The sequence below is a fragment of the Eleutherodactylus coqui genome, chromosome 6 (genome assembly GCF_035609145.1).
Source record: "Eleutherodactylus coqui strain aEleCoq1 chromosome 6, aEleCoq1.hap1, whole genome shotgun sequence".
NCBI lineage: Eukaryota > Metazoa > Chordata > Amphibia > Anura > Eleutherodactylidae > Eleutherodactylus > Eleutherodactylus coqui.
The window spans coordinates 55,513,274-55,528,857 of NC_089842.1; the positions used below are offsets into that span (position 1 = coordinate 55,513,274).

General features: G+C 41.6%; 1 protein-coding gene across 1 annotated transcript in view; it reads left to right on the forward strand.

The window, feature by feature from the left end:
• The window catches only part of PLCH2 (phospholipase C eta 2), a 699,861-nt gene that overhangs the window by 475,371 nt on the left and 208,906 nt on the right, over positions 1 to 15,584 (forward strand). Inside the window, exon 4 of the mRNA XM_066606850.1 lies at positions 12,605 to 12,848. Coding sequence (XP_066462947.1) covers positions 12,605 to 12,848 — 244 coding nt within the window. The remainder of the gene's footprint in view (positions 1 to 12,604; positions 12,849 to 15,584) is intronic.

Sequence of the window (15,584 nt, forward strand, 5' to 3'; positions counted from 1 at the left end):
TGGGAAGCCCCAGCGATTAGCGGATCTGTGCCCTCTGCAATGCTTGGGTGATTGTCAGCTGCTGCAAAAGCAAATAGTCTTAGGGTGCATTAAAAGAGGTATAGGGGCGAAGGCTGAGAACATTATCCTCCCGCTATATAAGGCACTTGTCAGGTCTCACATGGAATACTGCATACAGTTTTGGACACCGGTGCTCAGGAAAGATGTTACAATGCTGGAGGGGGTTCAAAGAAGGGCAACTAAACTAACACATGGAATGAGATGACTGGAGTACCCAGAGAGGCTATCCAAATTGGGATTATTCATCCTGGTAAAAATATGGCTAAGGGGAGATCAAATAACTATGTATAAATACATGAGGGGACAATACAAGGATCTCTCCCATGATCTGTTTATACCCAGGACTGTGACGGTAACAAGAGGGCATCCGCTACGTCTAGAAGAAAGCAGGTTTCATCTGCAACACAGAAGGGGGTTCTTTACTGTAAGAGCAGTGAGACTGTGGAATTCTCTGCCTGAGGATGTGGTGATCAGCGGGGATGTTTATCTCAAACCTTGATTCAGCGATTACTCTGACTGCCATTATGGAGTCAGGAAGAAAAATCTTTCCTCCATAGGAGCTAATTGGCTTGCACGTTTTTTGTTTTTTTTTGCCTTCCTCTGGACCAATAAGGGGGAGGTTAAAACAGGCTGAACTAGATGGACATTGTCTTCATTCAGCCTAACATACTATGTTACTATGTGATTGGATGAAACCAATAGTAACTTGTTAGCAGAAGGAAATGCATATAGATGTCACTCTGTAGCCTCTGACCGCACTTCAGCAGCTGCTGTGGAATCTTGTAGTCGCTTTTCAACACATATAACAAAGCCATTTGACATTCAAAGATTTACAGCTTTGGCATTTTATTTTTCTATGTTAACGGATATGAGGTCCACAGATGTTGGCCTTCTAGCTTTTCATCTTTGCACAGTTGTCATGACAGATCCACACAGAGAAAGCCATAAAGTGCAATCCATGGGAACTCTAACAACTGTAGAAGGGCAGGTGACAATAACCCTGGAGCAGTGGTGGCCACTCCTTACTGTAGAATAGCCAGCAGTAAGCACCGTTCTGCAGAAATTTATGTAAGGGTGTGTTTACACAGGCAATTTTCCAGCATGATTTCTGAGCATTGCACAGAAATCGCACATGTAAAAAAAACATAGTTTTTTTGATAAATGCCGTTATATATGTGTTTTTTTTTTCTTCCTCACAATGCTGTGAGAAGAAGCGATGCAAGAGCGAAAAATGGCAACATGTCCTATTTTTGGGCAATTCTTTTGAAGAATCGTCTATTCTTCCCTATGAAAGCAGAAAAAGAAATTGCATCACTCTTTCATGTACATGCAAGTTTCATGTGAGTGTGATATGTTTTTGCTTCCATAGGGAATAGGAGCCAAATTTTCACACACTTATCTCGTGCACATGAAAATTGTAAGTGCAATTTTCTCACAAAACATCACATTTGCATAAAAATCGTGGGTTTGCAAGTGCACCCTATTGCAGGTAGAATTTAACAATCTCTGTATACTTGTATGCTGCAATTTTAGAACATGGCTAGTAAATCCACTTCAGCTCTAGAACAGTAATCTCAGTATTCATATCAGTCACTCCTTGCACCAGATGCCCTTACTGTCTTAGACTCCTGAGTTTTATCATGGATGGATCCACCAGTATAAGCCCATCTTTTCTCTTGAGTTGCGGCTGTCACTACTCCCATACGTGGCCGGCTTCTTCTTCTCCATACAACTCTGGCACTACTCTTGAATTACTGCTGGTGATAGTTGGTGGCTGGATGAGCTCCCACTGTCCCAGCAGCTGTACTTCTCACTTTTAGATATTTTCTCACTGCACAATGCATCCTCATCCTGTGTGGGTGAAGATACCGCAACGCAGATTCAGGATACAAGCAGAGTTACAAAAATATGTAATATTTATGAACAAGAAAACAAAAGTGAGCAATGTTCTTACAATGAGCAAGCAGTGTAATTTTACTGTGTGTTCCTACAGTATAAGTTATGCTAGCAGGAGAAGTCCTGTTAAATAATAGACTGAGTGAATTATATTCCTGTTTAAGGGATTAACACTTTAGTATTAACACCGCAGTCCAGGTCAAACACAGCATCCAACCCCCCAGAGGAGATATCCCGATTGCATAGGCTTGTGGCACTAACTCCATTCATAATTGTGGGCTGAATCAATTGGTTTATCTTGTTTAACTTTCTGGTCTCTAAGGCTTCCTATACACGGAGTGTGATATTTGACCATGAAACTCATGCAATATACCAGTGGATGCGAGGCGGTTTTCTTTAAAAAAAAAAAAGTCTCCTATCACTTCGATGCGATGCTCTGGTGCACTTTTCAGCCACTTCAGAGGATCGGCAAGTATTTCCCATTGTTTTACACTGCAATGTGTTTTTCTGTCCCACTGCAAACAATTGGCGATGCGTTCTGAGGGAATGCCCAAAGATAGGACTTGCTGCGTTTTTGTCCCCCCCCCCGCTGTGTTGTGGGAAACAATTGTTCATGTATATGACCCCTTTCAAAAGAATGATCATATTCGTGCGAGACATCTCTCAACACACAAATCTCATGTGGTTTTCACGAACGTGTGAAAACGACCTAAGGGTGTGCACCTTTTAGTCTTATTGAGGCCGGCCTCATTTACAGTTGTCATGCAGGAATAATTGATATTACTGATCTTGGCTATCTACGATCAGGCATAGGCCTTCTACCACCGATTTCCTAGTCCTGTGCAACTCGGAGGAACAGCGTTGTGGCATCTCACTTTCTCTCTTGGTTGGCTTTTGTGTACAGGCAATCTCCAGTTGCTCAGTACAGCGTCCTCTGCTCCCCCTTGCAGGCACATTGATGTGGTTTCAGTGTAATATGGATGTAGATTGCGAGAAACAAGCATATTTATGGTAAGCGGTCTATCTTGTAACGTAGAGATGAGTGGTTCCTAGCAGACCAGATGCACCAGATAAATACATCGATCGTCCCCAGTACGGGTTTTTTTTTTAATTTTTACGTGTTTTTAGGTGACACAATATTTTGTTTGATATTGGTCACCTTGGCATATACATTGTTGCCGATCTCATCCATCTTTGTGAATCTATGTTCCTGAGCCATGATTAAAAGCGCATACAGACCTTGAATTGCGTTGGTAGGACCATGGTACCGCACCTTGTGACCATTTTTAATGGACACTGAACTGCTAAAATAAAGTTTTTGAATAATTGAACTCCCTTGTTGCAGCTGGACGTCTTCCTTCTTGATGGGAAGACTTGGCTTGGCAAGAAGCTTTCCATGCCGGCGGTCCCTTTTCTTTCTCTGCGTGACCCATTCATGTTGCAATAAGTAATTTAATGGCTGTAAATTCTTATATTTCTTCTTTTTGAATATGGCCTCTAAAGAAACCTTCAAGCTGATGTCTAGCTTCATGGATGTCCGATAAATGTGGATTGAAGAAACAAAATGAGGATCTAGAAGTGCCAGCACATCATAACATCCTGAAGAAGTTGATATATAGAGCACTTCTGCCCGGACCTCATCCCCCAGGATGTCACTTTTCAGTTTTAGCATTTCTTGGGATGGAGACGAGCGGCTCCTGTTAGATTGCTATTCTCTGACAAGATGCAGTCTGTATATTACTGTGGACATGTGTTTTTCCTCCCCACTGGCTTCCTCCCAGGGGCTCGTGTTGTCTTTGAGTGTAATGCTTCTCTTGATACTCTTCTTCTGGCATTGTCATAGTCGTGCTGCGGCGTCTACAACTAGAGTGTCTGTTTGCTTTGACAGCACTATACACTGGAGAATGAAGACTTGCAGAGCACAAGGAGCGTATATAGCTGGGAACTAGACGGCCTGTTTAAAGGAGCCTTGTTCCTGAAATGAGGTCACCGGTTCAAGATTTGTGGTGCATAAGTGATTTGCATCTCGGGCATTTAATAAAGAACTGACTTTTTAACTCCTTCCTGCTCCAGGGCGTATATTCACGTCCTGCAGCGTCTGTGTATGTATGAAGAGAGATCACTGGGCGAGCTCTCTTCATACAGCACGAGCGTCAGCTGTTTGTTACTGCTGACACCCGCGGGCAATAGCTGCAATTGGCTGCACAGCCGATCGCGGCTACTAACACTTTAAATGTGGCTGTCAATTCTGACAGCAGCATTTAAATCTCTCGAACGGCCCCCCACGGTGAGATCACAGGGAGCCGTATGGGTGTCATGGCGCAGTATTCCTTGGATCAGTTTCAGTATGAATCCACATTAGAAGGTAAACATTTGAGTGACCTCCGCTAGATCCATTGAATCCTGGTCATCGGAACTAGACTAGCCAAGACCAAAAATTCATACGTTTACAAACCTTGTGGAGTTCTCGTACAATGGTGTGATTTTGAGGAAAAACCTTAATCAGGAGTACACTGGGAACATAAACTCATCAATGAAAGGGGTCAAAGGAGGTTGTCAAGAATCCTTTTAATAAACAATCCACACACCCTTTGATTAATGGTTGCTGGATCTGTCAACTCTTGGCTCTGGCAGGGCAGAGTCCTTGCAGATATGGTGCCGTGGCTAGCCTCATAAAGGCTAGTGGGTCTCCAAGTTTGGAGGTGTACGGCTGGAGGCAATTGGGATATTTCCCTTAAATGGTGAGGCGACAGATTTTGGGGCTCCAAGGACCTCCCCTCTTTTGATGTGGAGTATTAATTATAGTTGATGGTTGAATTGGGTTAATTCTATGTTAATTATGGCTGCTTTTAGCCAAATTATCCAAAAGATAATAGTTGTCGGTCGTTATTTAGGCAGGTGGAGGTTGGTAGTGGATAAATGGTTTGAAGGCTACATCTGGAAACGACTGTTATACCCGAATCATGGAACACTGAGCAGTGGAAAAACATCGCCTGGTCAGATCAGTCCAGATTTCTGCTGCACCGTGCTGATGAGAGGTCAGAATTTGGTGCAAGCAGCATGAATTGCTGAACCCTTCCTGTCAGCTGTCAGAGCATGTCCGCACCTACATCTAATTTGCAGCAACTACAAGAAGCTTCCTGTCCGCAGGGGCCGATATTCCTGCTGAGTGAATTTAGCGATTAGAGGAATTGTTGCCACAGCAAATTGCTGCAGTTCTGAAGGCCAAAGGAGGACAAACGTGCTACTAGATTGGGGTCTCTAATAAAGTGGCCATTCAGTTTATAACTCTTTTATAGTGGTAAATTCTGCAGTTAGTTATGTAGGTCAACAGTCTTTCTCCACTGACTTTTTGTATTATGTGAACAAACCTACTGACTGGAAAGCTTCAGCATTACTTGTGCTGGTACCAGTTTGTGGTTACATAAGTTCCTGCATTTGGCCATATGATGGATTTGCGTGGCAGTGATCTGTAATACTGCGCCTGTGAAATTCTATGGGCCATACTTGATCTGCTTGGACATCTGATTTTACATGGCTGTACACGGCGCATGTCCCTTGCAGATGCTTGTTATAGTGTACGTACTTGGAACTACAGCTTGGGTCGTACTGGGTTAGTGAAGCACTGTGTGGTATCTCTACCCGGTGGCGTCTGTCCAGTTAGGGAAATCCTTTCTCATATAGTGAGTCTCCTTCAAACATCCTAATTATGGCGAAGTAAGCCTGTCCATACACTTTAGGGCCTGTTCACACTAGCATTTGTGCAAGCATAATTTTTGTCTAAAAATAAGGAAGCGAACATTGGGTTTCATGGATCCGTAGGCTATAACGGGTTAAATGTAGTCAATCTATGCATATGTTTGACTACATTTGGTCTGACCTACATTTTTTTTATGGGGGATTGAGAAGCATAGGCTACAATTTTCTGTCCCACAAAAGAAGTTTAAATATGTACCGTGTTTCCCCAAAAATAAGACACTGTCTTATATTAATTTTTGCCCCAAAAAGGGTCTTCGGCGGTGCTGCAGTAACTTGCATTCTCTTCGTCTCACAGCTGAGCTTCTGCTGGTGATGGGGCTTTGAATAACCTGACTTGGGTGATTGGCTGATCGAGCGCCAGCAGCCAATCATAGCCGGCGCTCGATTAGCCAATCATAGCCAGCGCTCGATGAGCCAATCACAGCCATTCAATGATGTCATCCTATTTCCTGTTTATGACTGCTATCATCCATAGTTGCTTCCAATTAGATATTGTGGCCAAACCCCATTTGGGAGGGCCCGTTGTGCTATTTTAGGCTGATTTTTGAGTAGGAGCAGTTACCATCCTGAACAGTCAGTTCACTATCAGGGGCTGATGGGCTCCCTGTTTATTATTTTACTTCTGGGTAGGGGATTGTCTCTGATCCTATTATGGAGTTTTTTGCTACTGTTTTTGGATTTTCAGTTCTATTTGTTTATACCTAAAGTTTTTGGGGAATTGGACCTCACTGGGTTTACAATTAGGCCCTGTGTTGGTATCTTTCTCCTGCCCTCACTAGTAACCTGTACCTCTCTTGCGGCTACGGAACTGGTTGAAGGAATACTGTGTTTTAGATTATTCTCAGGGTCATTTTATGTTTAACCTTTCTTAACCTGGGACATGAAGCGTGCAAAGTATGAGCTACTTTGTCAAATGCTTTACTAAACTTAAGATATACTATGTCCACCGCATTTCCCTGATCAACCCAGTCAGTGATTCTGCCATAGAGGGAAATTAGATTTGTTTCTTATTATTTATTATTCTGTACTTGGCTTTCATGCGCATTTGTGTCTAGCGGAATTTTTCAGAAGCCTCTGCAGGCATTTATATTATTGTTAAAGCATCAAAGTAAAATATTTCCCAGTAAACAACATTCCAGTGAGGTTTGTTATACAGGGTGGGTCACGAAAACTTATCCCGCACTCTTGTAAAAGTTGACTAAAAGAAAAACTTTTTTTCCCATTGCAACCAATCGCAATGCAGCTTTCATTTTACCTCGCAATATAAGAAATGAAAGCTGAGCTGTGATTGGTTGCTATAGGCAACAATGACAGATTTTGGTTTTTATAGTTTTCATAATTGTGTGATACCGGGCTACTTTTCCATGGCCCAACCTGTAGATGCTATGGTGATGATGAGTGAGTGTAAGAAATAGCCTGTAGGTATGCAGATGTGGGCAGAGTTGTTTGGATAAGAAACTGCACCACATCCGCTTCAGGCTGTGCTCACACGAGCATGTGAGTATTGCGTATTCCGACAATTGATAGTGATGGGCAAGGTAGATATTGTGATGGGACATAACAGTCTTTTGAATTTGTGGTATATGACAAGAAAAATACATTTCTGCTCACGTATGAAATAGGAGGTTCAGAGTTATGTTATTGGTGCCCTATTACCGCTATGTCATAGGCGCCCTACTACTTACTGCTCCATACAAAACGGTGATTATAGGAATCTTGTAACCGCTTTTTAACAGCTGTAATAGAGACATTTGACAAAGATTTACAGCTTGGGCATCTTTTCTGTCTTAACCATTCCAAGGTCCATAGACGTTGGCCTTTCAGCTTTTCACATTGCATAGTTGTCCTGTGGCAGATCCAGACAGAAGGGTTCTGATTTTCGAGGGAAAGTACAATCAGGGCGGTTGTAATGAATACGATGACAACATCTCTAAAGTAGCCGTTACAATCATCTGTCTCTTTACTCTAGATTAGCAGCGGACCCTGCAGTGTGGCATGCACAGTAATGCAGAAATATGTGCAGAGACTAGAACAATCCCTGTATGTTTGCCGGGCCAGTTATAGAGAAATGTGGCCCTGGGGAAAAATAAGACATGGGGCCCCAAATACTGAAATACTGCATTAAGGCCTCCTCCACACGAGTGTGTGTGTATTTGCGCATGCATGGGCGTAGCGTTTTTGTAGAACAATACTTTTTTGTGTGAGCGTTGGCATATTTTACTGTACTTTTTGCGCCTGCAAGGTATGTTCATCTGCTTACGGGAAACGAAGAGGCACAGATTGAAATGGCTTATTGGATTAACTTCTAGGTGTGCGCTTCTTCAGCGTAATTATGCAGCGTATCACACATCTCCTTGCGTATTCTGTGTGCCTTTGTTCTACTTGGGTAACCTTTTGATGTGCAAGGGAAATATGCGCACCTGAAGGAGACAATTGCCCAGGTCCCACAACCCCAAGAGAGCCGCCAGGCAATTTGAGGCACGCACTGGACAGCACAGGTCACCTTCCCAGCAGTGAAAGAGTTACAGCCCACCTCCGTCCATCATCATATCATTTCACTTTGGTTATTCCATAAATTTTTTTTCTGCAAATAAACCACTTTCCTATTTGCGCCCCGCAGTAAAAAACATGCTGGCCCTGAGCTAAAACAACAAAATGCAACATCACTCCGCATGGCGCCTCCTCAATATCGGGATTGTGACTCTTAAGGTAGGATTCACACAGAGGGTTTTTTTTCGCGCACACGATTCACGCACGCAATACACAGACAACAGAACTCATTTATTTCAATGGGCTCATTGATATAAATGAGTTCTGTTGTCTGTGTATTGTATATTTGTATACTGCAACTTAGAATATGTATAAACTTGAATGATAGTTGCTCAGTGTAAACGCGGCCGCCGACTGAACGACAAACCATGTAATTTGTTCATCGGCGATTTCATTTTATGCAAGCACAAGAATCTTCATTGGCTCAATCACTAATCGTTCAGTTCACTGTACCAGTGAATGAATGTTTTGTATTTAAACCAAAGTACTTAACAATCCGGTATAAAATAAAAATATTAACCATTTGCCTTTGTGTTTAAACTGTGACATCGTTTGCTCGGTTGAACGATTAGCACTATGTGTAAAATTACCAAAAGTCTCTAGGACTCTTAAGTCTTTGCTTCAGCTGTACAACAGTAATCTGATCATTCATATGTAACGTTTACACCAGATACCTTTGCTCTATCAAGGCCCTTTTACATGCAACGATTATCGTTCAAAATTCGTTTAAGCGAGCGATAGTGAGTGATAATCATTACATGTGAATGCGAAGCCATCGTGCACTATTCGTTCACTTGTCGCTTATTGATGAGTTTCAGCCTGCAATCGTTGGGTAGTTCACTTTTTCATTTAGTTTAAATGGCATTCATTCAGTCTTTGAAAGACTAAAGACCCAGTTGGATGGACGAGTGTCAGATACTCGCTCTCGTGCTGCTGCACAGGAGCTATGGTAGTATTGCTGGCTGACAGTGGGGCGTCAGGAGGAGATTTCTCTTCTCGATCTCCCCTCTCCATTGACTTAACATAGGGGTGGGTGGTTCAGTACTGAATGGCTGCCATTTACACTGAGCGATCAGCGATCTGCTCATTGTCCACCATTTATGCAGCAGGTGCGCGGGAGCTAGTATGTGCGGGGACGTGTGTCGGGCACTCCCGACAATCCTTCAGTCTAAATGGGCCTTTCAAGACTTGAGATGAAGGATGATTGTTTGCCCTGCTAAAACACAATGACTACTTGTTTACTCATGCCAGCAGAAGATAATGGCTTTTCTTCGCACTAATTAAAACCCTGCTGGCCAGAGATTCCTCGTATAAACACACGCTCATCTGAGCAAACAACATATACAAAGTTTACTTTAGCTAATAAAGAAAATGTAGAGTATTTCAAACTATTCTGTACAGTTTATAGCTTAGTATCTTATGCAAAAAAAGCTGTTAAATCGTTCAGTCATTCAGCCGTTCAATCGATAATTGTTGCATATAAAAGCCTTTAGACTTGCACTAAAATTTTATTTTATTTTTTTGAACATTCACTTTTTTAAAAAAAGGTATTTCAATGTAATTACAGAAATTAATTTAGATTAATAACAAAACCTCATTGAATTGGTCAACGCAGAGTTTCTTACATAGAGGTTGAAATGTGCAACTTAAACATAATAGCACTAGAAACTTTTGAACAAAGTCATTGGTCTACTGCACTCAATTTTATAATTGATGGAACCACTATATATATATATATATATATATATATATATATATATATATATATATATATATATATATATATATATATATATATATATATATATATATATATATATATATATATATATATATATAATATAAATATATAATATAAATATCTTTTTTTTTTTTTTCAAACCTGCTTATGCTTTAAAGAGAAATGAATGAAAGCAGCCATTCCCTCCACAAAACCAGCAGGAATCGTGCACCATCAGAATGAGGGTGATGGGAAAGATGGCTATGCATGCGCGTACTTAAAAAAATAATAATTTTAACAACCAGATCAGCTTTACAAAAAAAATGTGTTTTTCCTTTCCATTCAAAGTCTGTGGCCTGATGGAAACAGCTGAGTTCTTTGGGGGGAATAAGGGAATAGGGTTGAACCCCACTGATCTAGCAGTGATTGTCTATCTAGTATACTGTATAATTTCTTCTCACTACTATACCCTTTTTAAGAGTCATATCGTAAGTAGTTTTAACACGTTTTGAGGAGAGGGGAGCCTAATGTGACCTTCGTTAATCTGACACGACTGGTTATCCAGACTCATTTTCTTGATGTCTGCCGGTATGAGGGAAGATGACTTAATGGCTTTCTGGCCAACCTCTGCAGTAGTAATTTATACCTGCACTTCTGAACAGATTTACTGGATGTAATGAGATATTAATGCTCTCACAAATGGCTGATATAATGATGTAATGGAATCGTATAGAAGAATAGTGCCGTTCTCCCTAGCTGGGTGCCAGCACGCCCGCTACAGTGATCGATGAAGGGATACAGAAGACTCTGTTTTGTTCCTCTCTATATTGGATTTGTGTTCTCCTATCACACATCACAGGGGAAATTTATATCCCATATACTGTTCTTGTGTCTCGGTTCGAGGCGTGACTTTCTCCTGAGGAGTCCTTTTATTATTTGATAAGCAGAATGAAGGAAGGGTGATGTACGTTTTTTGGACAGCTATTAAATTAGAGGGTACAACTCGTTATAAGTCTACTTATAGCTCACTGCAGACTGCGGTTCACTCTTCTATCTGTGAATACTTGTACAGGTGAGATTCAGGATCCTGTAATGTTGGTTTGTGCCTCTTTTTTTTTTTTATAAATCCATGTATCTACAGCACAAGCATAGCAACCATATAACGGCCATTGTAGGGCAAATTAATATTACATGGTTGTTATGTTTGATGAATTGCAATCTATGTAATGAATGGAAGTCTCAAATCGCCAGAGCCTCGGCATGTTAAAGGGGTTGAATCAAAATTGCAAGTTATTCCCTATCCACAGGATAGGGGATAACTTGCTGATTGGTGGGGTCTTACTGCTGAGACCCCTGCTGATCTCAAGAAAGGCTTGACCATAAAAAAGGAGAAAAATGACAGACTGTATGCGCTACCTTCGTAATGTAAGCAGCATAAAGGCGAAATGATTAACCCAAGTCTTCTTTATTAGTTAACCAGCACAATAAGCATTTTGGGGACGCAGGCCCTTCTTCAGAATAGGCTGGAAAGAGTACAGGGACATTAGTGGATGGATGGATTTATCCAGTAATAGCAGGTTCCAGAATCTTCTCATGGATCTCGAGAAAGGGGGTCTTGTGTCCCCAGACGTTCTCACTGCGAGGTTACCTCCCTCATCGCACTGAAGAGGAGACTTAATGGGAGTGCTGGTCGTGCAAGTGAACTATTCACTGTCAATGGGACTGTTGAGATACCCAAGCGATACCCGGACATGAATGGAGTGCGAATCAGCGGTCCATTCATAGTCACATGTAGATATTAGCGGGGGTCTCAGTGGCGAGACCTGCCCAAATAAAGTTATCTTCTCCTTTGGAAACGTCCAAGTGCTTGCTGCTCAGCTATCTTCGGCAATACCACTGAAAATGATTGGGGTTGCCCCACGCTTGCACAATCGGCACTGTATTCAATTTCTGGGTGCAGAAAGCGTGCAGTGGGAAGGATGGAAGAAGCGGGACCCTGGTTTTTGAGATCGACGGGGTCTCAGTAGTGAGACCATGCCAATCGGCAAGTTTTCTCCTCTTCTGTGGCTGGAGAATAACTTATAATTCTGGTTCAACCTCCTAGTCTGTGATGAATTGTTGGCGATCAGAAGCTCCATGTACTGTTCTTGCACTGGGGACCTCTGTCTGCACCTTTACAGCTAGCATCCTATGGCTGTGTCACTTATGAAGTCACTGAAGTCTCAGTAGCAACTCATTCTGCTGAGATATTTCATGGAGATTGAATCCTTGAATCACCTGTTTGGGATTTATGGATTTTATGCATAAAACAATTTGTATAGACAGACAAATGGACTGTAAAATAGTTTTTTATTGGATCATTAAATGTGTTCTCAGTAAGGAGTGGCAGCTGTAGATATATAAATTACTAGTTGTCCAGAGTAATGCACATTATAAATTACCAGAGGCACAGAACATAATTCATCATGTGCGCTTTACATCCTTGTAACGTATACTTTTTTAGCAGTTTCTGTGCTGCTCTGGATATGTCGACTTGTTGGCCAATATCACTTGCATGTCTATAAATTGAGGTATCTGCCTTCATTAATAAAATTGCCTTTTCTTTTTCTTTCTTTTCAGTATCAATTGATACCATCCAGGAGGTCTGTGAGGGGAAGCGGTCAGAGATCTTCCAGCGCTATGCTGATGGCAGCTTTGACCCCAACTGTTGTTTCAGTATCTACTATGGGGATCACATGGAGTCTTTGGATTTGGTGTCCTCAAGTGGTGAAGAAGCTCGGACATGGATAACTGGTCTGAAGTACCTGATGGCAGGTATAAGTGATGAAGATAGCCTTTCGAAGCGTCAAAGAACCCGGGACCAATATCCTTTTCTGCAAACAAGTTCTTATTGTACAGGAGCCTGCAATGGGTGTATATATTATGCCTTTATACAGATTCATACAAAAAAAAATTGTTTCATGCTTCTATATATATGCAGTAATGCTTCTCTTAATACAATACCTCATTGAGGCACCATACTGCAGCACAGAGAACGCCTATGGCTCTGCAATGCAGACCACTAGTGACTACATGTGCCACCACATTGGATCTTTCCACACAATGACCTGTGTATGGACCTCCACAGATGTAGAATGGAGTCAAGATGTTATTTTATGGAGTCTTTATGCGTTACAGTCGGCATTTGTCATGCAGATGTGTAAAGGGGCTACCCTGTTGGGTTATGTGAGGAAAATGTACAAATCGTTATAGCTGACAAATGTAAGGTGAAATGTGATATGACACGGGGACATCTAGTGGCCAAGTTGTGTAAGAACGCCTCTGGGTGATTTTATTCTGGACGAATTTCTGATTGGTAGTCTTCGGGCCACCTAACAGAAGGGGTAGAACAATTGTTGTAGCGTGCAGATTGAGAGTAATGGTGATGCAGTGAACTTTAGAACCATGTGCAAAGCATTGTTGGTACTTGGTGTTCTCATATGCCCATGTGGTGATAAATCTTTCCATCGTTTGCATAGGTGGCAGAAAAACTCTGACCTTTTGTGCTTAGTATGAGCAGGATCGCACAACTGTCAGAGATACCTACTGCTTGATTATAAAGCTATGTGACCGCTTCTCTTTAAAATGTGTTTAAGTTGGAAAATGAGTTCCTATAAAGCACCTTCGTTGCTACTATGAAAGGATATGCACCACTTCTTGAGGCTGCCCATATACACTGCTGCCCAGATGCCACCCGGCAATCATTGAAGATCAGCAGCGGCTAAGTTCACCCTAAATATATTTTTAAAAACTACCTAATAGCTACTTCATATCATTAAAATCCAAATAACACATTAAGGTTTTTGTTAGCATACGACTGATCTTGTTTAACGGTTACAGTTTATGGCTTAGTCACATGAACAAAGTCACGCCAGTTTTGTAGGTTTTTTCACATCAGCAATTTTTGTTTGTTTTTGCCTCTCAGTGATGAGAGAGGAGATGGTAGAGCCACCGTGACAAGTGACATCTTTATCGCCGCCATCTCCTTGCCTGCTGCACTCGCATGCCATGGGATGTGCATGCAAGTGCATTTGTTGTATTTTTTTTTCCCCATTGAAGTCCTTAGGAAACCCTTGCCATGCTTTCACATGTGTGAAGATCGCAATTTCACACAAGCAATTTTTAACCCTTTGCAATCCAATTTTGGATTCAGGGTTTCCTAGGGGGGGTTTCTCTTTCTGCCATTATACAATGACACCATCTGCTGGCTAGAGCCAGTACTGCGGTATGGGGCATGCTGGAGAAGCCCCCAACAACAGAGCAGCCAGTAATATACAGTAAGAATACCCTGCCTGATGTCTTCCGACATCGAAGCTGTACAGCCTTCAATCAGAAGGTCTTCAGATGTCAGACAGTGGATTGGAAAGGGTTAATCAAATCGCATCACCGGGAAAATCGCACATTGGCAGGGACTCTATGACCCTGGAGGGTCGAGAAACACGCTTGCTTATGTCAATGTGGTCTTAGTTTAGACTTTACATCCAGTACAACCTAAGAAAATCTCAAGTCAGAGTCTCTGAGCAACAGACGATGGCCTCAGCTTCTGTGATGATCTTTAGTATGACTCTCTGAATACTACAGAATGAAACCTCATTACAAAGTTTTGCCAAAAAGTCTTCTTTTCTAGCTTATCATTACATCGTAAGCGTTTTGGCGGTAGTGTATCCGATGCTCTTTTGTTGTCTGTGAGCATGTATTGATGATCTCCAGTCTCTTACAAGACGCGCTGCCAGAAAATATTGTTGCCTTGAGCCAATAACTAAAAGATAAGAAACCTAATGAGCTGCACATCTAATTCTGCACAAACAATGCGTAAAACTCCAATCTAATAAAAACAGAGTTCTAATGCAATATATGTACTGGCGGGAATAGGATTTGCATATCTGATCTGCCAGGGAGAGGTAAGACATATGTTAACTGATTATTAAAGATCTTTATAGCCATATGAGTTACAGGAGTGTCCACGGGCATAGCCATAAAGAGATGAGCAGTGGCAGTCACACTGAAGCCGTGAGATCTGAGGCAGCCCAAATGCCTATCTGCCTTGTAGAACGACACCAGTATTGTGAATGGCACATAAGTAGGGGACCGTGTATCAGACTTTGTACTGGGGACCGGGAGCTTCAAGTTGCTCTTTTGGAAATATATGCAATAAAATAGAGTAGGTGCACTTCAAATTTTGTTCTTCTGAAATGTACAGAATAGCTGATTATAAGCCTTTCTGCAATGTGTTTAATTAGTCTATTCTGTAAATTTGCTTGATAGAAAATCCCCTATTCAGCTGTGCAGCTAGAAGTTCTGGCTAGAGAAATATGTCTTCAGCTAACTGAATAGGCTGATTAAACACATTGCAAAAATGCTTATAATCACCTATTCTGTATGTTTTAGAAAAAAAATTAAAGCGTGTTTATTCTTTAAACTAAAGCAAATGTCCATGGTAATAGGGAGAGCAGGGGTGTTAAAGATTAGCTTACCATTTGTATACCATTTGCTCACCCCTTTTTTACTGCATTAGAAAGAAGCCCATGAATAAGGGGGGTGGGGGACCTTTTTCTTTTTA